At 37.3% G+C, this 25,842-nt stretch overlaps 1 protein-coding gene across 1 annotated transcript; it reads right to left on the reverse strand.

Annotated features, from left to right (window-relative positions):
• LOC106133013 (uncharacterized) lies at window positions 1-24,961 on the reverse strand. Its single transcript, XM_060950881.1, has 16 exons — window positions 24,687-24,961; window positions 24,115-24,284; window positions 23,077-23,216; window positions 17,316-17,472; window positions 16,126-16,281; window positions 14,784-14,929; window positions 13,667-13,737; window positions 12,249-12,336; window positions 11,430-11,498; window positions 10,430-10,488; window positions 9,459-9,533; window positions 8,775-8,850; window positions 3,412-3,541; window positions 2,089-2,304; window positions 456-573; window positions 1-141 (listed from the first exon to the last, which is right to left on the reverse strand). Exons 1-16 carry the CDS (start codon window positions 24,959-24,961, stop codon window positions 36-38), a joined length of 2,052 nt encoding a protein of 683 aa, XP_060806864.1. The 3' UTR covers window positions 1-35.
• Between the last annotated feature and the right edge of the window lie 881 nt (window positions 24,962-25,842).

Genomic DNA, 25,842 nt, shown 5'->3' on the forward strand with positions numbered 1-25,842 from the left:
AAATAAAGTTTACAAAAAGTTGAAACTCGTTGTTTTTAACTTGTGTTTGCCTGGAAAAGGTCGCACAAACTGGGATGTTTCTTCAAAATCCTGTAAATCTCGGTCATCCTCTTCTTATCAAAATCGTCTTGAGTAGCGGGCCTGAAAATAAAAATTATAAAGCATCCAAAGTTCGTCAATAAGTTTTGACTAGTCTTACAATTCCACTTGGGTGGACGGTAACTTGCTTGATAAAAAAAATCGTCAAATCATTATAATATTTCAATAGAAATGGTATTTTGTTAAACGTAGTCTTTATTTTTTTCATTATTGTCTTAAACTAATAACGCAATCTTCACGAAGACCAGCCGCTAACAAGTCATCAGAGAGTTAAATGGACAATGCACTCTTGGTTATTTAAAACTGAATACGATTCTTTACCTATATAAACTACCAATTATTAGATATATACTCACAGTTTCACGTCACTGTCTTGTCCGATGACTTGGAATCTGTTGAATTCTACCTCATCATCGAAGAAACATTTTTCTTGTATGTCATCTAGAGCCTTCTTGATCGGGAGGAGATCTTCAACTAAAACAGTCAGTGATTAATAAACAGTCACAGACTGAATTTCCGAAAAGTATGTTATTTATAATCGTCAACTTCAAGATATCTGGCTGCTATATATAATAGAGGAGTGTCGTAGAAGTCTTCTTCGTCCTGTAAAGACCGCACGACTTCGAAAATTTTTCTTCAAAACATCAACAATTCAAGAGCAAAATTTAATTCACATTTTATATCAGATTGTTTGAAGTTTAAGCTATTTGAAGCCGTTTGCGTTCTTAAAGAGTCAGAGATCCACTTACAACCACGATCCGGGAGCAAGCCACACCCGGTAAGCCAGGAAAATATACAAAACGAAACATAGAAACCCAACCCAGCTTGGATCATAGTATCATTCATAGTAAAGTAGTTTTTATAACAAACTACCGTCTGACGTAAAAAATGTAAACCCATTTAACCCTTCATTGCATGATTTTTCCTATTTTTTAAAATAAATCAGGTTGATGTAATTAATGCCCTAGATTAAAGGAAAAATATTTAAAAAAATCCTAGTATAAATAAGAATTTGAATTAATTAAAAAACAGTGATGAAAATTTACATCATTATGCATTGTTACATATATAGCTCAGTACTAAATAAGCCAAAAGATATTGTTTATTTATTCTCCTTTATTCTAAATGATAATTTTAAAACAATTATTATTTTTATTTAAGCACAAATTAACTCCACATTGATTACACGAAATTGTGGAATAGCCTTTACATTTGGGAAATTTACACCGAAGTGACCTTTCTTTTTTTTATTGTAATTCTTCTTCTAGTAGACTGGTACTAGGGTTTTGTTGTACGCAATAGTCATTTATAAAGTTGCCAGCAACAACAAATTTAAACTTTACAGTTTTTGAGTACCTTTTTTTCTTCACTAAATGTTATGATTGAAATTTCCATCATCATGCAAAGCACCCTGCATTCAAGGTTAAACTTGCAGAATATATTATGAAACATTATTAGCTTAAATGTTTTATAGGAAATACGTCCATAAAGTGGCTAAGATAGAAACATTGAATGCATTGTTAGGGTGCAAACAGTGTGTGTGCGAACGAGACGAATGTAATACTTTTTACTCTTTAAATATGTTCTCATGTAAGTGATTTTTTGTATTTTTTGAGAATTAATATCTTTAAACCTAACCTAAAGTGATATAAAGGTCCTATTAAAAATTACGAGGCGACACACGGCATAGGATGCTCTATGATTATGAAAGAGAGATTTTTTTTAAAATAAATATAAATATATATGGGACAAATTACACAGATTGAGTTAGCCTCGAAGTTAAGTTTGCGACTTGTGTTACGAGATACTAACTCAACGATACTATATTTTTTAATAAATACTTATATAGATAAACATCCAAGACCCAAGCCAATCGGAAAAAGTTCTTTTCTCATCATGCCCTGACCGGGATTCCAACCCGGGACCTCCGATGTCACAGACAAGCGTACTACCGCTGCGCCACAGAGGCCGTCAAAGAGAATAACTTACTCCTAAAGACAACTCCTCCAGAACTGATCGAGTTCGAAGCAGCAGGCAGCTCACAAGTGCAAGGCGGCAGGTACAACTGTCTCTCTGAAGTCTGGACGCCCACACCCTCAATCTCTGGTGCCCATTCGTCACGGTCCTCGTCTACCAAGAAGGCGGCCTGACTCTTGTGCTTCTTCTTCTTCAGCTCCAGTCGCGCTTGGAGTATTGCGATTTGCTCTGTGAGTGTAGTAAGTAAGTATAGTCCTTGTGTACATACATACATATGGTCACGTCTATATCCCTTGCGGGGTAGACAGAGCCAACAGTCTTGAAAAGACTGAATGGCCACGTTCAGCTATTTGGCTTAATGATAGAACTGAGATTCAAATAGTGACAGGTTGCTAGGTCCTATTCTTTTTTGTAATGGTGCCGGGAACCACACGGCACCTATATATAGTCCTTGTGTGCCATTTTAAAATGATTAAACAAAAGTTTTCCGGCTCATCCGTGCTTCGGAAGGCCTTGGTAACGGCTGTCGTAGTAGGATAACAGTCTGAAAACCATGTTAGATGCTTTTAGTATGATTAATGAATGTGGAATGGCGTATTAGACCACTAAGTTATAATTACGCTAATAAGCTTGAAATTCTTGTAGGCATAATGGGTGGTTGGATGGGTTAGCAATTTTGTCAATATTTGAATCTCGCCTGTACGCGATAAATAAATAAATATATACGGGACAAATTACACAGATTGAGTTAGCCTCGAAGTAAGTTCGAGACTTGTGTTACGAGATACTAACTCAACGATACTATATTTTATAATAAATACTTATGTATATAGATAAACATCCAAGGCCCAGGATAATCAGAAAAAGTTCTTTTCTCATGGCCCTGGTCGGGATTCGAACCCGGGACCTGCGATGTCACAGACAAACGTACTACCGCTGCGCCACAGAGGCCGTCAAACCGGCAGCGATCTCTCAGTCTTTGCGAAACTGTCGGCTCTGTATATACCATGGGGGAAACGTGATATTATGTAAGTAAGTATTAAAAAGTGCCGTGTGGTTCCCGGCACCAATACAAAAAGAATAGGACCACTCCATTTCTTTCCCATGTATGTCGTAAAAGGAGACTAAGGGATAGGCTTACAAACTTGGAATTATTTTTTAGGCGATGGGCTAGCAACCTGTCACTATTTGAATCTCAATTCTATGATTAAGCCAAATAGCTGAACGTGGTCATTCAGTCTTTTCAAGACTGTCGACTCTGTCTACCCCGAACGGGACATAGACGTGACCATATGTATGTATGTATGTAAGTATTAAAATAACGGAGAAGTAGACCTGGTGAGCAAGTCTCGTAATCTTCAAAGGTCTGCTCGAAATGTAAGAAGGGACTGGCGCGCATGTACGGAGGCAGGGAACGCATGAAAGAGTCCACTTGCATATGCTTGCATTTCTCCATTGGGCATACCTGTGTATAATAATAACGATTAAATAAATAAATAAAATATACGGGACAAATTACACTGATTGAGTTAGCCTCGAAGTAAGTTCGAGACTTGTGTTAAAAGGTACTAACTCAACGATACTATATTTTATAATAAACTAGCGACCCGCCCCGGCTTCGCACGGATGCAAAATTATAAATGTTATTATACATAAAAACTAGTGTCCGACCGAAGGTCTATTTTTGGCCGAAGCCGAAGCCGAAGCCGATTAATCGGCTATCGCCACAACCTTCGGCCGAAGCCGAAGCCGAAGCCGAAGGTTTATATTCTCTGAGCACTCAGTAATTAATTTTGTTCAATATTGTCTACAAGCTACAATTAATATTAAAATTATTTCAAAACCTCAATATTGAAGGTTTATATATTGACTGTCTCATATAAAAGTTGATATATCATAGAGATGGTTGGTTTAGAGATAAATAAAAGTTAACCAGAGAGCTGACTAGGATCAGATGCCAGGATGGTAGCGTTGTGAAAGGAGAAGAATGTGTGCTAAAGATATGGAAGGACTATTTTGAGAGTTTATTTAAAAAAAATGAAAAAAATAAGAAAGAGTTCTGCTATAGCGAAGAAAAAGAGAATGAGATGGAAGGCGAAATTGAAATGTTCTAAATTGTGGAAGCACTTAAGAGTATGAAAGCGGGTAAGGCTGCTGGGTATGATAGAGTGTCGGTCGAGATACTAAAAGCAGGAAAAGGCGTCGTAGCTAGACAGTTGTACTGCCTTTTCAATTTGTGTTGGAGAAGCGGCCGAGTACCAAAAGATTGGTGTAAGGCGGTTATCGTGCCACTTTATAAAGGAAAAGGGTCACAACTGGACTGCAAAAATTATCGTGGTATAAGCCTGCTTAGCGTTGTCGGCAAATTGTATGCTAAGGTATTGATTAATAGAGTCAGGAATGAAACTGATGACAAAATATGGGATGCTCAAGCGGGATTTCGAAAGGGAATGGGATGTACTGATCAGGTCTTTTCTTTGCGGTGCATAGCCGAAAAGTTTTTGGTCAAGAGTCCTATGACAGAGTTGAGAGGATTGAATTGTGGTCAGCACTTTCTATGCATGGGGTGAGCAGTCTCTTAATACGAGCACTGAAATCCTTATATGAGGATTAGAGTGCTTGTGTCAGGATAAACGGAGCGCACACTGAGTGGTTTAAGATTGAGAAAGGCGTTAGGCAAGGATGTGTTGCGTCACCGTGGCTGTTCAACCTATTTATGGATATTTGTTTGACAGATTTGAAAGAGTCTGAAAGTGGATTAAGGATGAATGAGTTACTCGTCAAATGTTTGCTCAGCGGAGGAGTTACAGGAGATGGTAAACTGTATGCATGAAGCTTTAAAAGAGAAAGGATTGAAAGTGAACGTAAGTAAAACTAAAACACTGGTTTTTGAAATGGAGAAAGAAATGACAGCATGTAATATTTTGATTGGAGGAGAAAAAGTTGAGCAAGTGAAAGAGTTTGTTTATCTAGGATCAAAGTTTACATCATATGGCAAGTGTGATAGTGATATTGAAAGGAGAGTGAACGCGGGGAACATGGTGAATGGAGCTTTGCATGCCTTTATGCGCAGTCAGAAACTATCCAAAAAGGCTCGACTGGCTGTGCACAGGGGCGTGTTGGTCCTGTATGGGAGTGAAAGTTGGGTATGGCAAAAGAAGCATGAACAGAATAAGTGCAGTGGAAATGAGAGCGTTAAGGAGTATGATGGGTGTGAAATTCAGTGACAGGATAAGGAACAGCGTGATAAGGGAATGTTGTGATGTGAAAGAAGATGTAGTTACAGGAATAGAAAAGGGTATGTTAAGATGGTTCGGTCATGTGGAGAGGATGAATGAAAGCAGGTTGACTAAGCCGATATACAAGGAGAGTGTGGAGGGAAAGGTCGGAGTGGGAAGACCTAGACGAACGTATCTTGATCAAATTAAGGACGTCCTGGTTAAGGGTCAGGTCAAAAGTACCCGAAACCGCCGAGCTTGTATCAAGAGAGTTATGAATGTGGATGAAGCGAAGGAAGTATGCAGAGATCGTGGCAAGTGGAAAGAGGTAGTCTCTGCCTACCCCTCCGGGAAAGAGGCGTGATTTTATGTATGTATGTATAAAAGTTTGATTTTGTGATTTACCTACTGGTAAAAAATAATGATTTGATTTCTTAATTATGTAATTGAATTACAGTAATTCACAAATTACAATTAGACCAATCAGTCTTTGTTTTACTCGACTAGACCAAAACTAGACTAATAAATAAAATAAACAAACACTAACTTCTTACTAAATAATTAATTGTTGGAGTGTTTTGTTTGAATGTGATAAACACAAATTCAAAACAAAACACTCGTTTAAATACACGTACGGACTTGTTTTGATGCATGCAATCAGCAATGTGATATTTTGACAGTGACTCCCCACCGCCTCATGACTTTCGTAACAGTTCGTTCTTCGGCTTCGGTCGGGTTTTGGGCCGAAGCCGAATGCTTCGCCGAAGGTGGATTTTTTGGCCGAAGGTGGCCGAAGCCGAAGCCGAAGCCGAAGCTTCGGTCGGACACTAATAAAAACCTTCCGTTGCGTAATTTTAAAGATTTAAGCATACAAACAAACAGACTAAAATAGCGACTTTGTTTTATACTATGTAGTGATACTTATATAGATAAACATCCAAGATCAATCTGAGGCTAATCAAAAAAAGTTATTTTCTCATCATGCCCTGTTCAAGATTCGAACCCGGGACCTACGGTGTCACAGACAAGAATAATACTTAATAGCTAATAAATTGAAGCTATAAGAACTATTTAAAGGTTACTTACTCTACTCGTAAAGTGTCGTATGGTTCCCGGCACTTTATGACTGGAATAGGACCAGTCCAGAACAGAATAGGTCTTATGAGACGTTTTTTAGGCTGATGTGCATTTTGTGTTAGCGTAAAAATCTAAGATCTGGAACACCTGATTCAAAACTACTAGAGACCAGCTTAACTACGAAATACACACAATACAATACACTGCATTTTTTTTTTGGTACATTTTTGGATGTAAATTGTCATATTTTAATTTGTATTTTGTACAAATAAACATTTTTCTTTCAAGATATGGAAAAGACGTCTTAACAAAAGATGTTCAACCTGATGACGAATTTCTTATCGGGGTCGCTTTGGTATTCCGACTTAGATTCGTATGACTCACTCTTACCTCAAATAATTAGTTTTAACTACAAAATGATATTATTTGACGATCGACTACCTCTCTGGCGCAGCGCTTGTCTGTGACACTGGAGTCCAGGATTTGAATCCCGGCCAGGGCATGATTAGAACCGAAACATTTTTTTATAGTGACTTGGATGTTTATCTATATAAGTATTCATTAATTATTTTAATATAATTATTTAAATAAAATATCGTTGAGTTCTCGTAACACAAGTTTGGAACATACTTCGAGACTAACTCAATCTGTGTATCTCAATGTGTGTAATTTCTCCCGTATATAAGTAGGTACATAAATATTCTCATTTATATTCAGATTACCATTACAATTATCAAAACTTTATTCTAACATTTCTTTCTTGCGTGATTTTTTCATGATTCCCTATAACAACTAAATCCAGCAAAAGCCCATGGAAAAATCAATGCATCCACCATATTTTGGCATCGTATGTTAGTTATTAACCTCTTTTCCTTTAGGGGTTAATATCTAACATATATATGGTGTTATAAGTTTGATGTTTCTGTACGTCTGTGTCTTTATAGCTCACAAACGGATGAAGCGATATCAAATTAGTTTGTTTTGTGTGCGAGTGTTTTTAGACTTGTTTGAACAAAATCGGTCGAGCCGTTTATATGTTGTGGGGGTTGACAGTGGTGAAGGAAAACCAAATGTCGGCGAATATTCTCGAATGACAGTGCACTGATAGTGAATATTGATGAATTGATCGAGAATGTTCTTAGCTTAACCCCCGGTGCAAAAAGGGATGTGTTATAAGTGTGCCCGTGGGTGTCTGTGTGTGTGTGTGATGCAACATATTTCTTAAAAACGATTACTAATATTGAATATCTTTTATAATTTCTTTCAAAGGGAATTTAAATACGTGACAGATGTTTTGTTTGTTGTCAATTTTAGCAAAGCTTAATCACCACATTTTGTTATCTATTTACACCATTGTTAACTGTTGTTGGGTCGTAAAATTTATTTTTTGCTTAATGCCTACGTGCATCGAAGTTCAACACAGAGCCTCTGTGATAGTTTTAAGATAATAAGAAATAAATTCTATTTATATGACTGTTTCTTTTGTCTGCAAATATGGTATGCATAACTCAAAAATTACTTTCTGTCGCTATCGGAGAGGGGTATAAAATACAACTCATAATCACGTCTAAATCCCTTGCGGGGTAGACAGAGCTAACAGTCTCAACAAGACCAATAGTCACGTTCAGCTTTTTTACTTTAATGATAGAATTGAGATTGAAATAGTGCGGTCAGCTGGTAGACTGGTAGAGAATGCCAAACGGCATTAAGTCCGCCTTTTGTACATTTTATTTCGTGCAGTAAAGTTTTTAATCCTACTACTATTATAAAGGCGAAAGTTTGTATGGATGTATGGATGTTTGTTACTCTTTCACGCAAAAACTACTGAACCGATTACCATGAAATTTGGTATGTAGGTAGCTGAAGACCCAGAATAACACATAGGCTACTTTTTATCCCAGAGTCGCGGGCGGCCTCTAGTAATAAATAAAAGAAAAATCCCAAGTTTTAACCCCATCCCTTAGTCGCTTTTTACGACATCCATGAGAGTAATGTCCTGTTCTTTTTGTCTATTGGTGCCGGGAACCACACGGCACGTAATAAATTCTACAAGTAAATTAACTTGTAGATTACATGAAAACTTGTAAGAATTCTATCACATCGAATTACGCCTGGCCAATTTACTCACCTACATACATACATACATATAATCATGTTTATATCCCTTGCGGGGTAGACAGAGCCAACAGTCTTGTAAAGACTGATAGGCCACGTTCAGCTATTTGGCTTTAAGATAGAATCAAGATTCAAATAGTGACAGGTTGCTAGCCAATCGCCTAAAAGAAGAATCCCAAGTTTAAAAGCCTACCCCTTAGTCACCCTTTACGACATCCATGGGAGAGAGATGGAGTGGTCCTATTCTTTTTTCTATTGGTGCCGGGAACCACACGGCACTTTACTCACCTTCTCGTAATTAATTGTGTGATCCCGATCAGGTCTGTGGGACGTAATCACTTGTAGACTGTCGTTATGGACGCTCCTGTTGGTTAGTAAGTTAGTTAATCAATTAAGTAACACAATACTATCCCAAATAATCCATAGCTAATGGAAAAGTTCCAAGAGTCGTAGCTAAATACGATGGAATGGACTGATCAAATCAAAGATCATCTCAAAACAATTATATATTTTGCATACCCTTGCCTCAATATTGTATGCGATCCTCTTATTGTCAGGTTGGCTGGAAGAGATCCCACTTAGGGATAAGCCCGCCTTTGTACTGTACTGTTATATATTTGTAATGTACTGCTTTAGTGAACAAAAAAGCATTAACTTACTTAGGGTAGGTACTTACGTATATATTATGGAGGCAAGTAAATTTGTCTGAAAATTTCCTGAATTTTATAACAAAAATAAATAGCTAAATAGCTGAACGTGGCCATTCAGTCTTTTCAAAACTATTGTCTCTGTCTATTCCGCAAGGGATATAGACGTACGTATATGTATGTATATTTAACTTATATATATATTGCTTAACCCAATGGTAGAATGTTAGATAATTCTATTAGCATTAAGTTCGCCTATTGTACTCGTACTTTTAAAATTGTATTTGTAACAATAAAGAATAAATAAATATCTCTATAATTTTACCCAAGTAATGATTGTGATGTTGACGAGTCATCGTCATCCGCCTCCTCATCATCTACTGCACCCTTAGTGGCATTTCTGTAATTTGACATGATTTTTGTCAAATTTTATCAGGTCAGGTCAGGTCAGGTCAAGAGTACTCTAAACCGACGAGATTGCTGAATATAAAGAATACAGAAAAAAAAGGTCAAGTAAAGAGTATTCTAGAGTTGCGGATCTTCTTGAAAAGATTTATGAATGCAAAAGTTTTAATATTGATACGTGTGGTCGCAATGGTTGCAAATAATAAACAGCCTTTCTAAGAAAGAAGCGTCATTGTTTTTCTGAAATTAGTCCCATTTGCATTCTCACCTCTCTGGAAAGGAGTCAAGGATATGCCAATATTCATATCACCATTCGGATAAGGAATAGGCTTATAAACTTGGAATTCCTTTTGTAGACGATGGGCTAGCAGCATATCACTATTTGCATCTCAATTCTATCATTAAGCCAAAAAGCTGAACGTGGCCATTCAGTCTCTTCAAGACTGTTGGCTCTGTCTACCCCGCAAGGGACATAGACGTGACCATATGAATGAGAATGAAATGAATTAAACACCACCAATACAAAAAAGAATAGGACCACTCCATCTCTTTCCCATGGATATTGCAAAAGGCGACTAAAGGATAGGCTTACTAACTTGGGATTCTTTTTTTGGCGATGGGTTAGCAATCTGTCACTATTTGCATCTCAATTCTATCATAAAGCTAAACAGCTGAACGCGGCCTATCAGTCTCTTCAAGACTGTTGGCTCTGTCTTCCCCGAAAGGGATATAGACGTGACCATATGAATGAGAATGAATGGATTTTATATAAACACAATATATATGTATAGGAAGTATGCAGAGATCGTGGCAAGTGGAAAGAGGTAGTCTCTGCCTACCGCTCCGGGAAAGAGGCGTGATTTTATGTATGTATGTATATATATATCATACTTAGCCTCCGTTTGTTTTGTTTGTGCTTCTTTCTTCAATCCCTGGTCAACAGCATCATACTGTAAGGAGATAACATATTTATAAGTCTCCATTCCACTCCATTGCTATTCCATGGATGTCGTAAAAGACGATTAAGGGATAGGCAACTAAGCGCAAGCTGCCTCACTGGTCAGATAGCGAAGAAAAAACATTAAGTTAATATGTATGTGTATGACTAAGTCATACATATTTTATGTGTGTATGACTTAGTGATTGTATTTTCATCTAAGTACTACACCTCAAAACAATAAAATATTTATTAACAAAAAATTATAAATTGTACACTCCTTGTATAGTATATCTATCTACCTGCAGTTTAAGTATGCAGAGATCGTGGTAAGTGGAAAGAGGTAGTCTCTGCCTACCCCTCCGGGAAAGAGGCGTGATTTTATGTATGTACACACATACACATGGTCACGTCTATATCCCTTGCGGGGTAGACAGAACCAAAGTCTTGAAAAGACTGAATGGCCACGTTCAGCTGTTTGGCTTACTGATAGAATTGAGATTCAAATAGTGTAGTAATCCCAAGTTTATAAGCCTAACACTTAGTCGCCTTTTATGACATCCGTGGGAAAGAGATGGGAGTGGTCCTATTCTTTTTTGTAATGGTGCCGGGAACCACACGGCACATATTTAATATTAAAGACGTAATATGTGACCGATAAGGGAGGACTGTGCCTGCTATCTGCCGTGTGGTTCCCGGCACCATTACAAAAAAGAATAGGACCACTCCATCTCTTCCCCATGGATGTCGTAAAAGGCGACTAAGGGATAGGCTTACAAACTTGGGATTCTTTTTTAGGCGATGGGCTAGCAACCTGTCACTATATGAATCTCATTTCTACCATTAAGCCAAATAGCTGAACGTGGCCATTCAGTCTTTTCGAGACTGTTGGCTCTGTCTACCCCGCTAGGGATATAGACGTGACCATATGTATGTATGTAAGGGAGGACTCACCTTTCTCTGTCCAACAACTACGTTGATCTTTTCTAAGCTGCGCGATGTTCTAACGGAATGCTTTTCTTTCTGTCAAAAATGAAGATAAGTACGCTCAATTTTATTATAGATAAAATAGATATATATCTATCTATACTAATATAATAAAGCTGAAGAGTTTGTTTAGTTTGTTTGAACGCGCTAATCTCAGGAACTACTGGTTTGAATTGAAAAATTCTTTTTGCGTCGAATAGACCATTCATCGAGGAAGGCTTTAGGCTATATAACATCACGCTACAACTATAAGGAGAAAAGAAATAATGGAAAATGTGAAGAAAACGGGGAAACTTATTTATCCTTGAGGGCTTCAATGATGCCCATAATAACTATTTCACGCGAACGAAGTCGCGGGCACAGCTAGTAGATAGATAAAAATGTTTATTCGACAATGCTACAAACACAAATAAATACTTACAACAATAAAAAAATCCTTAAATTTATTTATAGTAGGTATGTACCTATGCAGGGATCGTGGGGTAATCTATGCCTACCTCTTCGAAATTATAATGAAAATAAAATTTACCATTAAGCCAAGTAGCTGAACGTGACCATTCAGTGTTTTCAAGACCGTTGGCCCTTTTTACCCCGCAAGGGATATAGACGTGACCATATGTATGTATGTATGTATGCAAGGGATCGTGGCGTAGTCTATGCCTACCTCTTCGGAATTATAATGGAAAAAAAATTACCATTAAGCAAGTAGCCATTCAGTGTTTTCAAGACTGTTGGCTCTGTCTACCCCGCAAGGGATATATGTATGTATGTATGTAAAGAATTTACCAATTTCGTAGTGGACGTGATCTCCATGGAGTCCCTGGCACCCAGCAAGTTGGCCTTCGTCACGGGCTCAGTGTGACCGGCTGCGGTCCTGAACAAAGTTTTATGTAACTCTAAATATGTACAGTAGAATCCCGACTATTCGAATCAATTATAACCAGTAGTAATTCGGATAATCGAAAATCCGGATAATCGATTTCATAGTCAAATCAAACCACAACAAGCTTTTTCTAAAGCTTAAAAAGCTTCTGCGTGAGATGGTCCTTGACATTATCCTCAGTTTCAGTCTCTTCTTTAAGAAGAGAGCTCCAGTAAACATTCGGAGGCGCGTTTAAACTTGTCGCTACGTGTCTAGTTGCGCGGTACTAGAGCCGTGACGCGAGTCCGGATAATCGGATGGTCGGATAATCGGGATTCTACTGTAACTGAAAATCAGCGTTTTTGTACACTTTGAGTGCAAGAAGATCGCTGTGTTATGACCATTTCTACTTGCTTACAGCACACCTGTGTTCGTTAAAAATAAAAAGCACGCCAGCGGCTTCTTGTATAATGTCATTTTTAACACTGAATCAAATTTTAAAGGCTCATGGAGTTTGACTGTTAAAAAGGGAATTTGTTTTTTGTTTTGGACATATTACACATATTGAGTTAGCCTCGAAGTAAGTTCGAGACTTGTGTTACGAGATACTTACTAACTAAACAATACTATATTTTATAATAAATACGTATATAGATAGACATCCAAGACCCAGGCCAATCAGAAAAAGATATTTTTTCATCGTGCTCTGACCGGGATTCGAAGCCGAAATTCGAACCGCCGGTGTCACAGACAAGCGCACTACCGCTGCGCCACAGAGGCCGTCAAAATCAGAATGCAGAATCATCTAGAGCATAATTCTGTATTTAGGACTAAAGAAATAATATAGTCACAGTTGCTTCTTCATCCGTGCAGATTGTACGAGTCAATCAAGTGAAAGGCTTATCAAGTTGGGATACTTCCTTCAGGCGACGGGCTAGCAACCTGTCACTATTTTATAATTTCATATAGAAAATTATCCGTTAGTCTTACATAATATTACGGTATAATCTGTAGTAGTTTTGTTTTTATTCTTGCCGTGTGGTTCCCGGCACCAATAAAAAAAAGTATAGGATCACTCCATCTCGTTCCCATGGATGTCGTAAAAGGCGACTAAGGGATAGGCTTATAAACTTGGGATTCTTCTTTTAGGCGATGGGCTAGCAACCTGTCACTATTTAAATCTCAATTCCATCATAAAGTCAAACAGGTGAACGTGGCCTATCAGTCTTTTCAAGACTGTTGGCTCTGTCTACCCCGCAAGGTATATAGACGTGATTATATGTATCTATGTATGTAGTTTTAGATTTACGTTGTTTGATAAGGAAATGATAGATATACTCACACGATCTTGAGGATAGATCCCATGTTTCCGCGGGTGTCCATACTAGTGAAACGGGTGGTTGAAAAGTCGTACTGCAAAAACATTCACAAAAATGTAAACGTATCATCTATATATAAACTAGCGACCCGCCCCGGCTTCGCACGGGTGCAAAATTATAAATGTTATTATACATAAAAACCTTCCTCTTGAATCACTCTACCTGTTACAAAAAAACCGCATCAAAATCCGTTGCGTAATTTTAAAGATTTAAGCATACAGACAAACAGATTAAAATAGCGACTTTGTTTTATACTATGTAGTGATACTACACTGATTGAGTTAGCCTCGAACTAAGTTCGAGACTTGTGTTACGTGATACTGACTTAACGATACTATATTTTATAATAAATACTTATACCAGGCCAATCGGAAAAAGTTCTTTTCTCATCATGCCCTGGCCGGGATTCGAACCCGTCCCGGCCGTCAACAAACAATAAACGTAAACAAACAATGATTTCCATTCATTATGATCTGATATCGATTTCTACCAAATCATGATTTTCAAGGATATCTAAGATCAAGAGTTCCCAAGCTTGCATGAAGTAGTTATGAATGCTGCACTGACGCTTTGGAAGCGGCTTTGGAAGTCTGTATGCTGCAGTATGTTTTACTCTTATGGTGCAATAAAGAGTTTTATCTATCTACTAGAGGCCGCCCGCGACTTCGTCCGCATGGAAACCCTATCAATCCCGCGGGAACTCCGGGATAAATGCTTATATGTTATTCTGGGTTCAGCTGTTTGGCTTTAAGATGGAATTGAGATTCAAATAGTGACCGGTTGCTAGCCCATCGCCTAAAAAAAGAATCCCAAGTTTGTAAGCCTATTCCTTAGTCGCCCTTACGACATCCATGGGAAAGAGATGGAGTGGCCCTATTCTTTTTTGTATTTGTGCCGGGATCCACATGGCACAGTAAAAAGTTCCCTATATGTTATTCTGGGTCATCAGCTACATACCTACATACTAAATATCATCGTAATCGGTCCATTAGTTCTTGTGTGAAAGAGTAACAAACATCCATACCCACTGACATACTCACAAACTTTCGCATTTATAATATTAGCAGGATCTATGCATACCCTCGACCTCATGACCGACTCCTCTCTGTTCAGAGTCTGAGCGGCGTGGCACTCCCAGGTGGGTTGCATAGGGAACCTGTTAGGATGCTCATCTTTGATCACATCCAGGTTGGAGCAGTCCGCTTGAAGGTACATCTCGTTAAACACTGCATGTCCAAAATCATGTTAATAAATCTATACCTACTAATATTAATCCATAAAATACACATACACACATACACATGGTCACGCCCACATCCCTTGCGGGGTAGACAGAGCCAACAGTCCCGAAAAGACTGAATGGCCACGTTCAGCTATTTGGCTTAATGATAGAACCGAGATTCAAACAGTGACAGGTTGCTAGCCCATCGCCTAAAAGAGGAATCCTAAGTTTATAAGCCTATCCCTTAGTCGCCTTTTACGACATCCATGGGAAAGAGATGGAGTGGTCCTATTCTTTTTTGTAATAGTGCCGGGAACCACACGGCAATCCATAAAATATATATACATATATATATTTCTTTTTTCAATATTCAATCTCATATATAAATCTGAACAATGTATTCTCTCGTCCACATTCTATTCTAAGTTTAATTAATATTGTAAAGTTGACGTTGTTGAAGAAAATGCTGCAGTGCAGTTTGTTACCGCTTCTTCTGCACTGACGCCTTGGAAGCGGCAGTAAACTTAGTTTTTAAGTAATTGATTTGACGTCAACCAATGTTGTTAAACCATACGTTTTGACAATTATAAAGCGATATATGTATAATAAAGAATAAAAATTTTGAATTTTGAATTTGAATTTTATTATAAAGCTGATGAATGTGTTTGTTTGAACGCGCTAAACTTAGAAACTGGTTCGAATTGAAAAATTATTTTTGCGTTGTATAGACCATTTATCGAAGAAGGCTTTAGGCTATATAACATCACGCTGCAACTATAAGGAGCAAATAAGTAATGGAATATGTGAAAATGTGATCACAAGCAACCTGTCACTATTTGAAGCTCAGTTCTATCATTAAACGAGCGTGGCTTTTTCGGTCTTTTCAAGACTGTTGGCTCTGTCTACCCAGCGAGGGTTATAGACGTGATTATATGTAGGTATGCATGTATAAATGCTACCCGTGCGAAGCCCGGTCACGTCGCTAGTATATTTTATGTATAGAAAACTTCTAAAGAGTTTTCAAGACTGTTGTCTGTGTTTAGCCCGCAAGGGATATAGACGTGAACATATGTCTGTATGTATAACTTTTTTATAACTATACATATACGTACTATTTTCTTGTTACTGTGTAAATTTCTATGCAATAAATATATTACAAACAAACAAACAAACTTCTCAACAAGGATATAAAGATCGTACAATAATCTTTCCACTTCTTCGGTGCAGTCTTCGCTGCCTTCACAGTCCTCAAGGTTTTCCTTCTCTGAGGCGGCGTGAACTCCGCCATGTCTCCAAACACGATGAACGGCTTGCAGTCGCCGTCCAGACGCTCCCACCAGGGCGATTCCCGATTTACTGTTGATATGACACGAAATGATAAAATATGTTATTTAAATTAAAAAGAAAGGTTTCCGGCAAATTACCTGAAGAAACCTGAATAACAAAATAAGGACTATCCTTTTTCCTTATAATCCTATCCTAATATTATACATGCACCAATACAAAAGAGAATAGGACCACTGCATCTCTTTCCCATGGATGTCGTAAAAGGCGACTAAGGGATAGGCTTACAAACTTGGGATTCTTTTTTAGGCGATGGGCTAGCAACCTGTCTAGACGTGACCATATGTATGTATGTACGAAAGTTTGTAAGGTATCCTCTTCCCTTACCATAGATGGCGTAAAGGTGACTAAGGGATAGAGCTTTTAAACTTGGGATTCTTCTTTTAGGCGATGGTCTAGCAACCTGTCACTATTTGAATATAAATATGTACTATCATCGAGCCAATCAGTTGAACGTGGCCTACCTATCAGTCTTTTCGAGACTGATGGCTCTGTCTACCCCGCAAGGAATGTGACTATATGAATGAATGAATGAATAATAAAAGTACTGTAAACTGTAAGGAACTTTGTTCAATCTCAGTAATTTTTTTTTATGTATGTATAGATGGTATGTATGTTAAGATGGTTTAGTCATTTGGAGAGGATGAATGAAAGCAGGTTGATTAAGCAGATATACAAGGAGAGTGTGGAGGGAAAGGTCGCAGTGGGAAGGACTAGACGAACGTATCTTGATCAAGTTAAGAACGTCCTGGCAAAGGGTCAGGTCAAAAGTACCCGAAACCGCCGAGCTTGCATAAAGAGAGTTATGAATGTGGATGAAGCGAAGGAAGTATGCAGAGATCGTGGCAAGTGGAAAGAGGTAGTCTCTGCCTACCACTCCGGGAAAGAGGCGTGATTTTATGTAGGTATGATGATTATTATAGATAAAGTACAATTCACGTAAACAAAATTGTGACAAAGGTAATTTTATTTTTCTGTGCTTAAAAACTATCTAGGTATACAAACTATCTATACAAACTATCTATCTAGAACTATCACAAACAAACCATTAGCAGTTTCCTCTTCAATCACATCCTCCTGGCATGGGTCTTCTTTGGGGTCATCCTCAATTGGCGCTTTGGTCTTGAGCAGGTGGGGTATATCGAAAATATACTGGTTCGATTCCGGGGTGCCACCGTTGTAGTTTATCACGTAAGCTTGGAACTGTAATACATACATACATACATATGGTCACGTCTATATCCCTTGCGGGGTAGACAGAGCCAATAGTCTTGAAAGGACTTGAAAAAACGTTCAGCTATTTGGCTAAATGATAGAATTGAGACTCAAATAGTGACAGGTGGCTAGTCCATCGCCTAAAAACAAAATCCCAAGGTTGGAAGCCTATCCCTCAGATTAGGAGCTGTAATGCATATTATTTATACTTCTATATTAAACATGCATAGATACAATCACGCCTTTATTCCCTTACGGGGTAGGCAGAGCCAGTGTCAGGAGCACATTCGTCAAGCTAGCTTCTATGCTAGTCTAGTAGTGAAGAAAAAAACAGTGTGCGCCCGCGGTGTTTCAGGTTTCAAGCAAGTACAATATTAAAGCAACTAACATATGTACCTATAGATAAGACAAATGTAGCAGTCGGCGAATGTGTTAGATGTTTTTGTAACGAATAATCTCATAATCTACTTAGGATTTCTACATACATACGTAAGTACATAGTCACGTCTATATCCCTAACGGGGTAGACAGAGCCAGCAGTCTTGTAAAGACAAATTTGGCCACGTTGAGCTGTTCGGCTTAACGATAGATTTGAGATTCAAGTAAGGACAAGTTGCTTACCCATCCGCCCTAAAATAGACCTTATACCTTAGTCGCCTCTTGCGACATCAATGGGAAATAAATTGAGTGGTTCTATTCTTTTTTATATTGGTTCCGGGAACCATACGGCACCTACTTAGGATTTTTAGGTACTTACAAGTCTATCTGTGGCAATAGCATGTTAAATAGTTTTACAGTATCTTAGTTATTAGGGAAAGAGTTTAAAAAACTGTGGTACCTAGTGTTTTTTTTTATACTTATAATAAAATATGAGTGCGTTAGACCTCAATCTGCCTGGGGGTAAACAAGTTGAGGCCTCAACTCGCACGCAATTCAAATAATGCCTATTGCGTATGCCTATATATGTATATCTTGCCAGGAAAATCCAATCCAAGTTGTATATATCGAGGAAGAGAGATGCGGGGAGGTAATAGGGATGATGACAAGGTCTTAAAATAATATTAATTATTTAATAAAATGATAGAATACACGTAATTAAATAGTTTTCTCGAATTATTTGTTTTCATTTTGACGCCCTAAATGTTGTATATTCTTTCAAAGTACGATGGGAAAGTACATTTCAAAAATTCAAAATTATTTATAAATAACTATGCCAGGAGTGAATAAACAAAAATATGGAATAATTTTTATTAAGTCATCATATCCATAAACGCAATAATTAAGGTAGCTGCCATACAAATAAAGTTCATGACGCGAACAAGATACTCAGGTGTGACGTCACACTTGAGTAGCGTTTTGTACGGGGCATTTTGGAGTCGTCCAAATAATGTGTTATGTTAACTCTTATATCTCAGGTAGTTTTTTGTTTATTGATTCGATTATTTGACCAATGTTTAAAGTTGTTGTGAAACTAAATTAATACCAAAACAAAAAAAAAAATGTCATCATGCCTATTCCATACCACAGCTGTTCACATGATAAAAGATATGACGAAAAGGTGTGGGTTAGTCCAGGAAGTAGGTAATTATAATTACTACCTGGACTTAGCTAAATAATAACACTGCGTTACACAATTTTGGTATTCGTAAAACTGATAGCTGAATTGAATAGGTAATGAGTCATAGATAAAAAGTTCCAAACATAGGTATGTAAGTAGTATCACGTTTAGTTTTCGAGGTACATGTCAATAATTATTTTAACTACACTCACTTTCGGCACATAGTTGAGGTTTTCGATGTAGGTATATTATACCTTTTTATTGTTTTGTTTTATTTGTTTTTTTTTTGTCGTAAAAGGCGACTAAGGGATAGGCTTACAAACTTGGGATTATTTTTTAGGCGATGGGCTAGCAACCTGTCACTATTTGAATCTCAATTCTAACATAGATAGCTTTTTCAGGACTGTTGGCTCTGTCTACCCCGCAAGGGATATAGACGTGACCATATGTATGTATGTATTTTATTTGTAAATCGTTTCTATGCGATAACCTCGATATCTCAGTGCATATTTATTAGAAAGTCTAACATGACTACTGAACTAAATATCTACGCTACTGAACTAAATCCGTGGCCGTCGGAACTGCAAAAATGCACCAAGTAAGTTTTGTTACGTTTGTGGACAGCACATTGTGAAATCACAAACAAAAAATATTTCCGAAAAAGTGAGAAGTGCATATTTACTTTATTTTGGACGTGCTATTAATTAAGATAAACCATGGATTCCAAAGTACCTATTTTTGTGTTTCGTGCTATGTATGATACTCTTATATCTTGGTTTAATGGAAACAAGACGCAGTGTTATTTAACGAGTAACCATTGGATGTTTTCTGTCACTGAGTATTTATCAGAGCATCGTTTTGTTATAAAGTCATTGTTATTTATTCATTATTACATACATACAGGGCTGAGTCTATACTTACCTATATTTTTCTCTCACCATAACAAATGAAATATTTGTCTTTTTTAAAAAACTTACAATACAATTACATTTATCCCTATATATACTATAATAATGCCCATAAGCAATAACATATGTAGTAGGTATAGGTAAGTACCTACTTGCGAATTAGTTGAGGAAAGACGGACTTATCGCTAAGAAATTTCTTTCAGCCAACCTAAGGGTAGTGAAAGGTAAAACATGGAACCGGGTGGGTAGCATACCTAACAGATATGCATACATACATATGGTCATGTCTATATCCCTTGCGGGGTAGACAGAGCCAACCGTTTGAAGACTGAGTGGCCACGGTCAGCTATTTGGCTTAATGATAGAATTGCCTAACAGATACTAGTACATACCTACATACCTTTAATCACGTCTACATCCCTTGTGGGGTAGACTGGGCCAGCAGTCTTGAAAAAACTGAAATGCCATTATTTAAATCTCAATTCAAATAGTGCTAGTTGCTAGCCCATCGCCTTAAACAGAATTTCAAGTTCATAAGAATATCCCTAAGTCGCCTTTTACGACATCTATGATGAGAGAGATGGAGTGTATCTATTCTTTTTTAATTAGTGCCGGAAACCACACGGCTACTTATAAGTCATACTTTGTAAAATTAATAAATACTGTTTAGGGCTGAAAATCTTTTTAAACAGTGTCTTTTTTACATAACTGTCAAATTTAACAGCCCTGGACGTTTGTTTTTAAGGGGTAAAATTTTTAACACTAGAGGCCGCCCGCGACTTAATCCGCATGGAAACCCTATCAATCCTGCGGGAACTCTGGGATAAAAAGTAGCCTATGTGTTATTCTGGGTCTTTAGCTACCCACATACCATACATACATACATACATATGGTCACGTCCATATCCCTTGCGGGGTAGACAGAGCCAACAGTCTTGAAAAGACTGAATGGCCACATTCAGCTATTTGGCTTAATGATAGAATCGAGATTCCAATAGTGACAGGTTGCTAGCCCCTCGCCTAAAAAAGAATCCCAAGTTTGTTAGCCTATCCCTTAGTCGCCTTTTACGACATCCACGGGAAAGAGATGGAGTGGTCCTATTCTTTTTTGTATTGGTGCCGGGAACCACACGGCACACCCACATACCAAATTGCACCGTAATCGATTCAGTAGTTTCTACGTGAAAGAGTAACAAACATCCATACTGACATCCCGACATACTCACAAACTTTCGCATTTATAATATTAGTAAGTTGGATTTTTCCGTAATTCAGCATCTACCGAAGAAAATAAATGACTTCATCGCAATAAAAGCAAGCAAGCTCACAAAAATTTTGCCGACGCTATTGTATTAAATTCTATTTAATGTGTCCCAAAGACAAACAGTTATGAATTTGCAAAAAAATATCCTACAACATTTATTGTGTTTCGAGAATTTTCAAACGACAAGATGCAGATGTTACCTTTAAATAGGTATAGGAAATATAATATCTAGGAAAAGGCAAAGAATAGGACCATTCCATCACTTATCCATGGTATTCGTAAAAGGCGGCTAATTGATAGGCTAATAAACTAACTTGGGATTCTTCTTGTAGACGATGGGCCAGCAATCTGTCACTATTTGAATTTCGATTTCGAAAGCTATACAGCTGAACACGGCCTCTCGGTCTTTTCAAGACTGTTGGCTCTGTCTACTCCGTAAGGGATCACTTCTTTAATGTTATTAGATAGTTTGTGTTGTTGACTGTTTAAGAAAAAAGTGTCCGATTGTGATTTGAAAGAACGAAATCACTAAAAGGATTTTCTTTGCTTAGCATAAATTGTTATAAGAATACATAAACATACTGATATTAAAAATCTAGAACATATTACTATAAAAAAAACAAATAGGTATCAAATAAATAAACATATGTACCTACATGAATACAATATAAATCACTACATAGTTTACTACATAGTATAAAACAAAGTCGCTTTCTCCGTCCCTTTATCCCTTTGTACCTATGCTTAAATCTTTAAAACTACGCACCGGATTTTGATGCGATTTTTTTCAATAGATAGAGTGATTCAAAAGGAAGGTTTACATGTATAATTACATCCATTAAATAGTGGAGAAATACTGTTATTTTTGAGGTTTCCAATGTGATGTCGTTAATTATCATATTTTTTCCGCTTACATTGCAAACGCAGGCTGAACCCTACGAGATATCAAAATAATGTACTAATTATTTGTACACATTGAAAAGGTCTACAGAAAACTCTGCGATGGTATATGTCTATCTCTCATGGAAATCCCACAATGAATTTTTTTGTCATTTACTTTTTACGACAATCAGCATTGCACCTGTGCGAAGCTGGGGCGCGTCGCTAGTACAATATAAATGTATAGTGGATGCGTCACGAAGACAACGACAGGTAGTGTTCCTTTATGTCCGTTTATTTTGAGAAAAATATGTACCTAATTGCTTCTCGATGAACTAATTTCTATATTTACGATTTATTACGAACTAGCGACCCGCCCCGGCTTCGCACGGGTGCAAAATTATAAATGTTATTATACATAAAAACCTTCCTTTTGAATCACTCTACCTGTTACAAAAAACCGCATCAAAATCCGTTGCGTAATTTTAAAGATTTAAGCATACAGACAAACAGACTAAAATAGCGACTTTGTTTTATACTATGTAGTGATAGCATAAAGTCACTGCGTCTGAGCAATTAACTGCGTGATTGTGCCTAATTATTGGTTACGCAAAAACGTTAAAGGCGATTAAAGGGAATAAGCACGTATACCTACCTACCTAAAAAAGTAGTTAGGTAGGTATTAGCTAAAGTCAAAACAAATTTTAATTTTTAACGCCCTCTGTGGCGCAGCGGTAGCATGCTTGTCTGCGACATCGGAGGTCCCGGGTTCGAATCCCAGCAAGGGCATGATGAGAAAAGAACTTCTTCTGATTGGCCTGGGTCTTGGATGTTTATCTATATAAGTATTTATTATTAAATATAGTATCTCGTAACACAAGTCTCGAATTTACTTCGAGGCTTACTCAACCAGTGTAATTTGTCCCGTACTTATATATTTTTTATTTTATATAAATAAAAATGAACGTTACGCATAATCATACTTCTTTGATGATTTTTTTCATCTTCTCCCGCCATTCGTGGTCCACCCTGGCAGCGGTTTTGTATCCTCTCGAGAGGTTCAGGATCAATTGCTGACCCTCCGTCAAGATGGCCTGCAGACCTCGAATGTAGCCCGTGTATTCTGTCAAAAAAAAATGTCGTAGAACATGGACAAAGAAATAGATTTATTTTCGAAATATTTAGCTAGATATTAATATATATATTATGCTAAGTAAGCCAAATACTTAGCTAAAGTAATTGTAAATACACCCTTAGAATGCTTAGTAAGAATACTATAAGTAAAAAATGAAACTTTGTTATATTAAAAGCGTCTGATGTGATGCATTTAAAAAAAAATCATAACTGACGCATAATATAATTAGGTTGCTAAGTACCTACTCAGCCGCTTTGTTGGCAGGTAGGCAGCATACCTTAAATACGTAGGTACTTACGTGTATTTAGTCACGAAATCAATTTATTTCGTTGTTGCTTTTCGTAATGACAGATAAAGCGATAAGCTTTGATGAATAATAAGTTTTCTGTTTTAAAAAAAAATGGTTGCACTTTTGACACGAATAACTTTACTACCTTAGGTATTATCGAAAGAAATAAGCTTATATGAATCAGCCTTTATAAATTGTGCCGTGTGGTTCCCGACACGAGGTCGGAACGAGGTCTCTGCAACAGCTAGTTGGTAACTTTGGTAAGTAATGGATTTGATAAGCCTTTTTCATGAAATCTTTTTGAATAAATCTTTCTTCCGCCGCTTCTTCACAAGCGGTAGTAGTTAGATATATGTATTAGATTTAAGTGACGTCAATAAGTGATACCTACCTTGTATCTAATTTTGAAAACAATTCTATACTATTCAATACTTATAAACTGGGATAGCACGGGAGTGACGCCAGACGCCAGAGATGAGCCATCCTGTGCGCAAGAGCACGACCTGCCTTTTCTTTTTTTTTTCCTTTATTGTGGCATATATTCTTAAAAGATTGCGTCGTTTTTAAATTAAAAAAACCGATTTTTAAGAAACTCACCTTCAATGAGTCTCAACTTCTCCAACTTTCCTCTTCTTCTCTCCGCGCACATGACGTACATCAGGCCGGCCATGTTTTTGCATTCCAGCTGAGACTGTAACGCTTGTATTTTCTCCTGCCGTTCTCTGTGCGCCTCGCGGAGCATATAAGATGTACGTATTTGCTCATTTCTGTTTATAAATATTTTAATTAGATCTTGTGCTTTGTTGTTTTGATGTGCCGTGTGGTACCCGGCACGAATAGATAAAAGAATACCTATATCTATTGATGCCGGGAACTATAAATACTTATATTCATTTCTCATCAATCCCTGGCCGGGATTCGAACCCGGGACCTCCGGTGTCACAGACAAGCGTACCTACCAAGCGTGCCTACAACCGCTGCGCTACAGAGGCCGTAAACTCTGCTATAATCGTTGACAAAATAGGTTCAAACCTTTAAGTCATAGCAATTATATTTGTTTTTTAATATCTTTTCAGGTTCTATTACTGTTATAACTTTAACTTCGTTGGTATATAATAAAAAAAAAATCAAAAAAACATATAACGTAACTAAATTTCTGTTTAACTTACTGCAATATAAAATCAAATCTCTCTTTTAACAAAGAAATCTGCGCCGACAAATCGCTTTCGAATTGTTTGCGTAAAATCGTGTCTCTTTCTTGAAGCATTTTCTCAACATCTTCCCTTTTTATCGAGTCGTCGAAGGGAAGCTGAGGTGGTGATTTGCAAACACAGTTAACACATCCTGACCCCACATTGTTTATGTTGATAGAAGAATGATGTGAACCTTGTTCTTCTTTAATTACATCTAACGCTGAGCCCGAACGCTGCGTTGCAGAAGGCATCTGAAATATTTTTTTCTTTAGATATTATATTTGTATGTATTTGTTAACACGTAGGTACAAACCTCTTTACCGGAAGGGTAGGCAGAGACTACATCTTTTCATTTATCACGTTCTATGCATCCTTCTTTCGCTTCATCTACATTCATAACTCTCTTTATGCAAGCTCGTCGGTTTCGGGTACACTTGACAATTCACTAGGAGGTCCCTGATTTGATCAAGGTACTCTTTCGTCTAGGTCTTTCCACTCCACATTTTCCATTCAGAAGGAGGGTCCTTCTTTAAGGAAAAGTTTGATACATATTAGAGAAATATCATGACATTTATCCGGATTTTTTCCTTCTGAGAGAGTGAGAAAATGATCCAATCATATTTTAAAGGAAATCCAGGAAAACCGAATTTTCCTAGATGTGCTTCAACTAGATCGGTTTTTGCCCCTGTTTGCACCTAAGTATATTAAAATTTTTAACAAAATCATAAGAGCCGTTTTCGAAAACGTGACTCACGTATATATATTGCTCGTTTAATAATATAAAATAGTAACTGACCGATGTCTGTACTTGAATAAATTGTCAAATTCCTGTATAAGACCAACAGAAGCTTAAAATGTGATTTTTTGAATTTATGTCTCTCTGTCTGCATGTTTATTCTCGCATAACGCGAAAGCTCCAAATTTTATGCGGATTCTCAGTTGTTTTAGGTCTGGGTCCAATTTAAAAACAGGTACCTATACAAAAAAATCCTTCCCCTCTCTCTAAGATGCAAAACTGAGGCCTTTTCCGTTAACTATTATGGTGGCTGAAGTCTCAGACAACAGCTAGTAGTTACCGCAATAAATAAAATATAACGAAATACTACATCATTAATTATTGCAATTTTTTTTT

This window comes from Amyelois transitella, chromosome 23 (assembly GCF_032362555.1).
Source record: "Amyelois transitella isolate CPQ chromosome 23, ilAmyTran1.1, whole genome shotgun sequence".
Classification (NCBI taxonomy): domain Eukaryota; kingdom Metazoa; phylum Arthropoda; class Insecta; order Lepidoptera; family Pyralidae; genus Amyelois; species Amyelois transitella.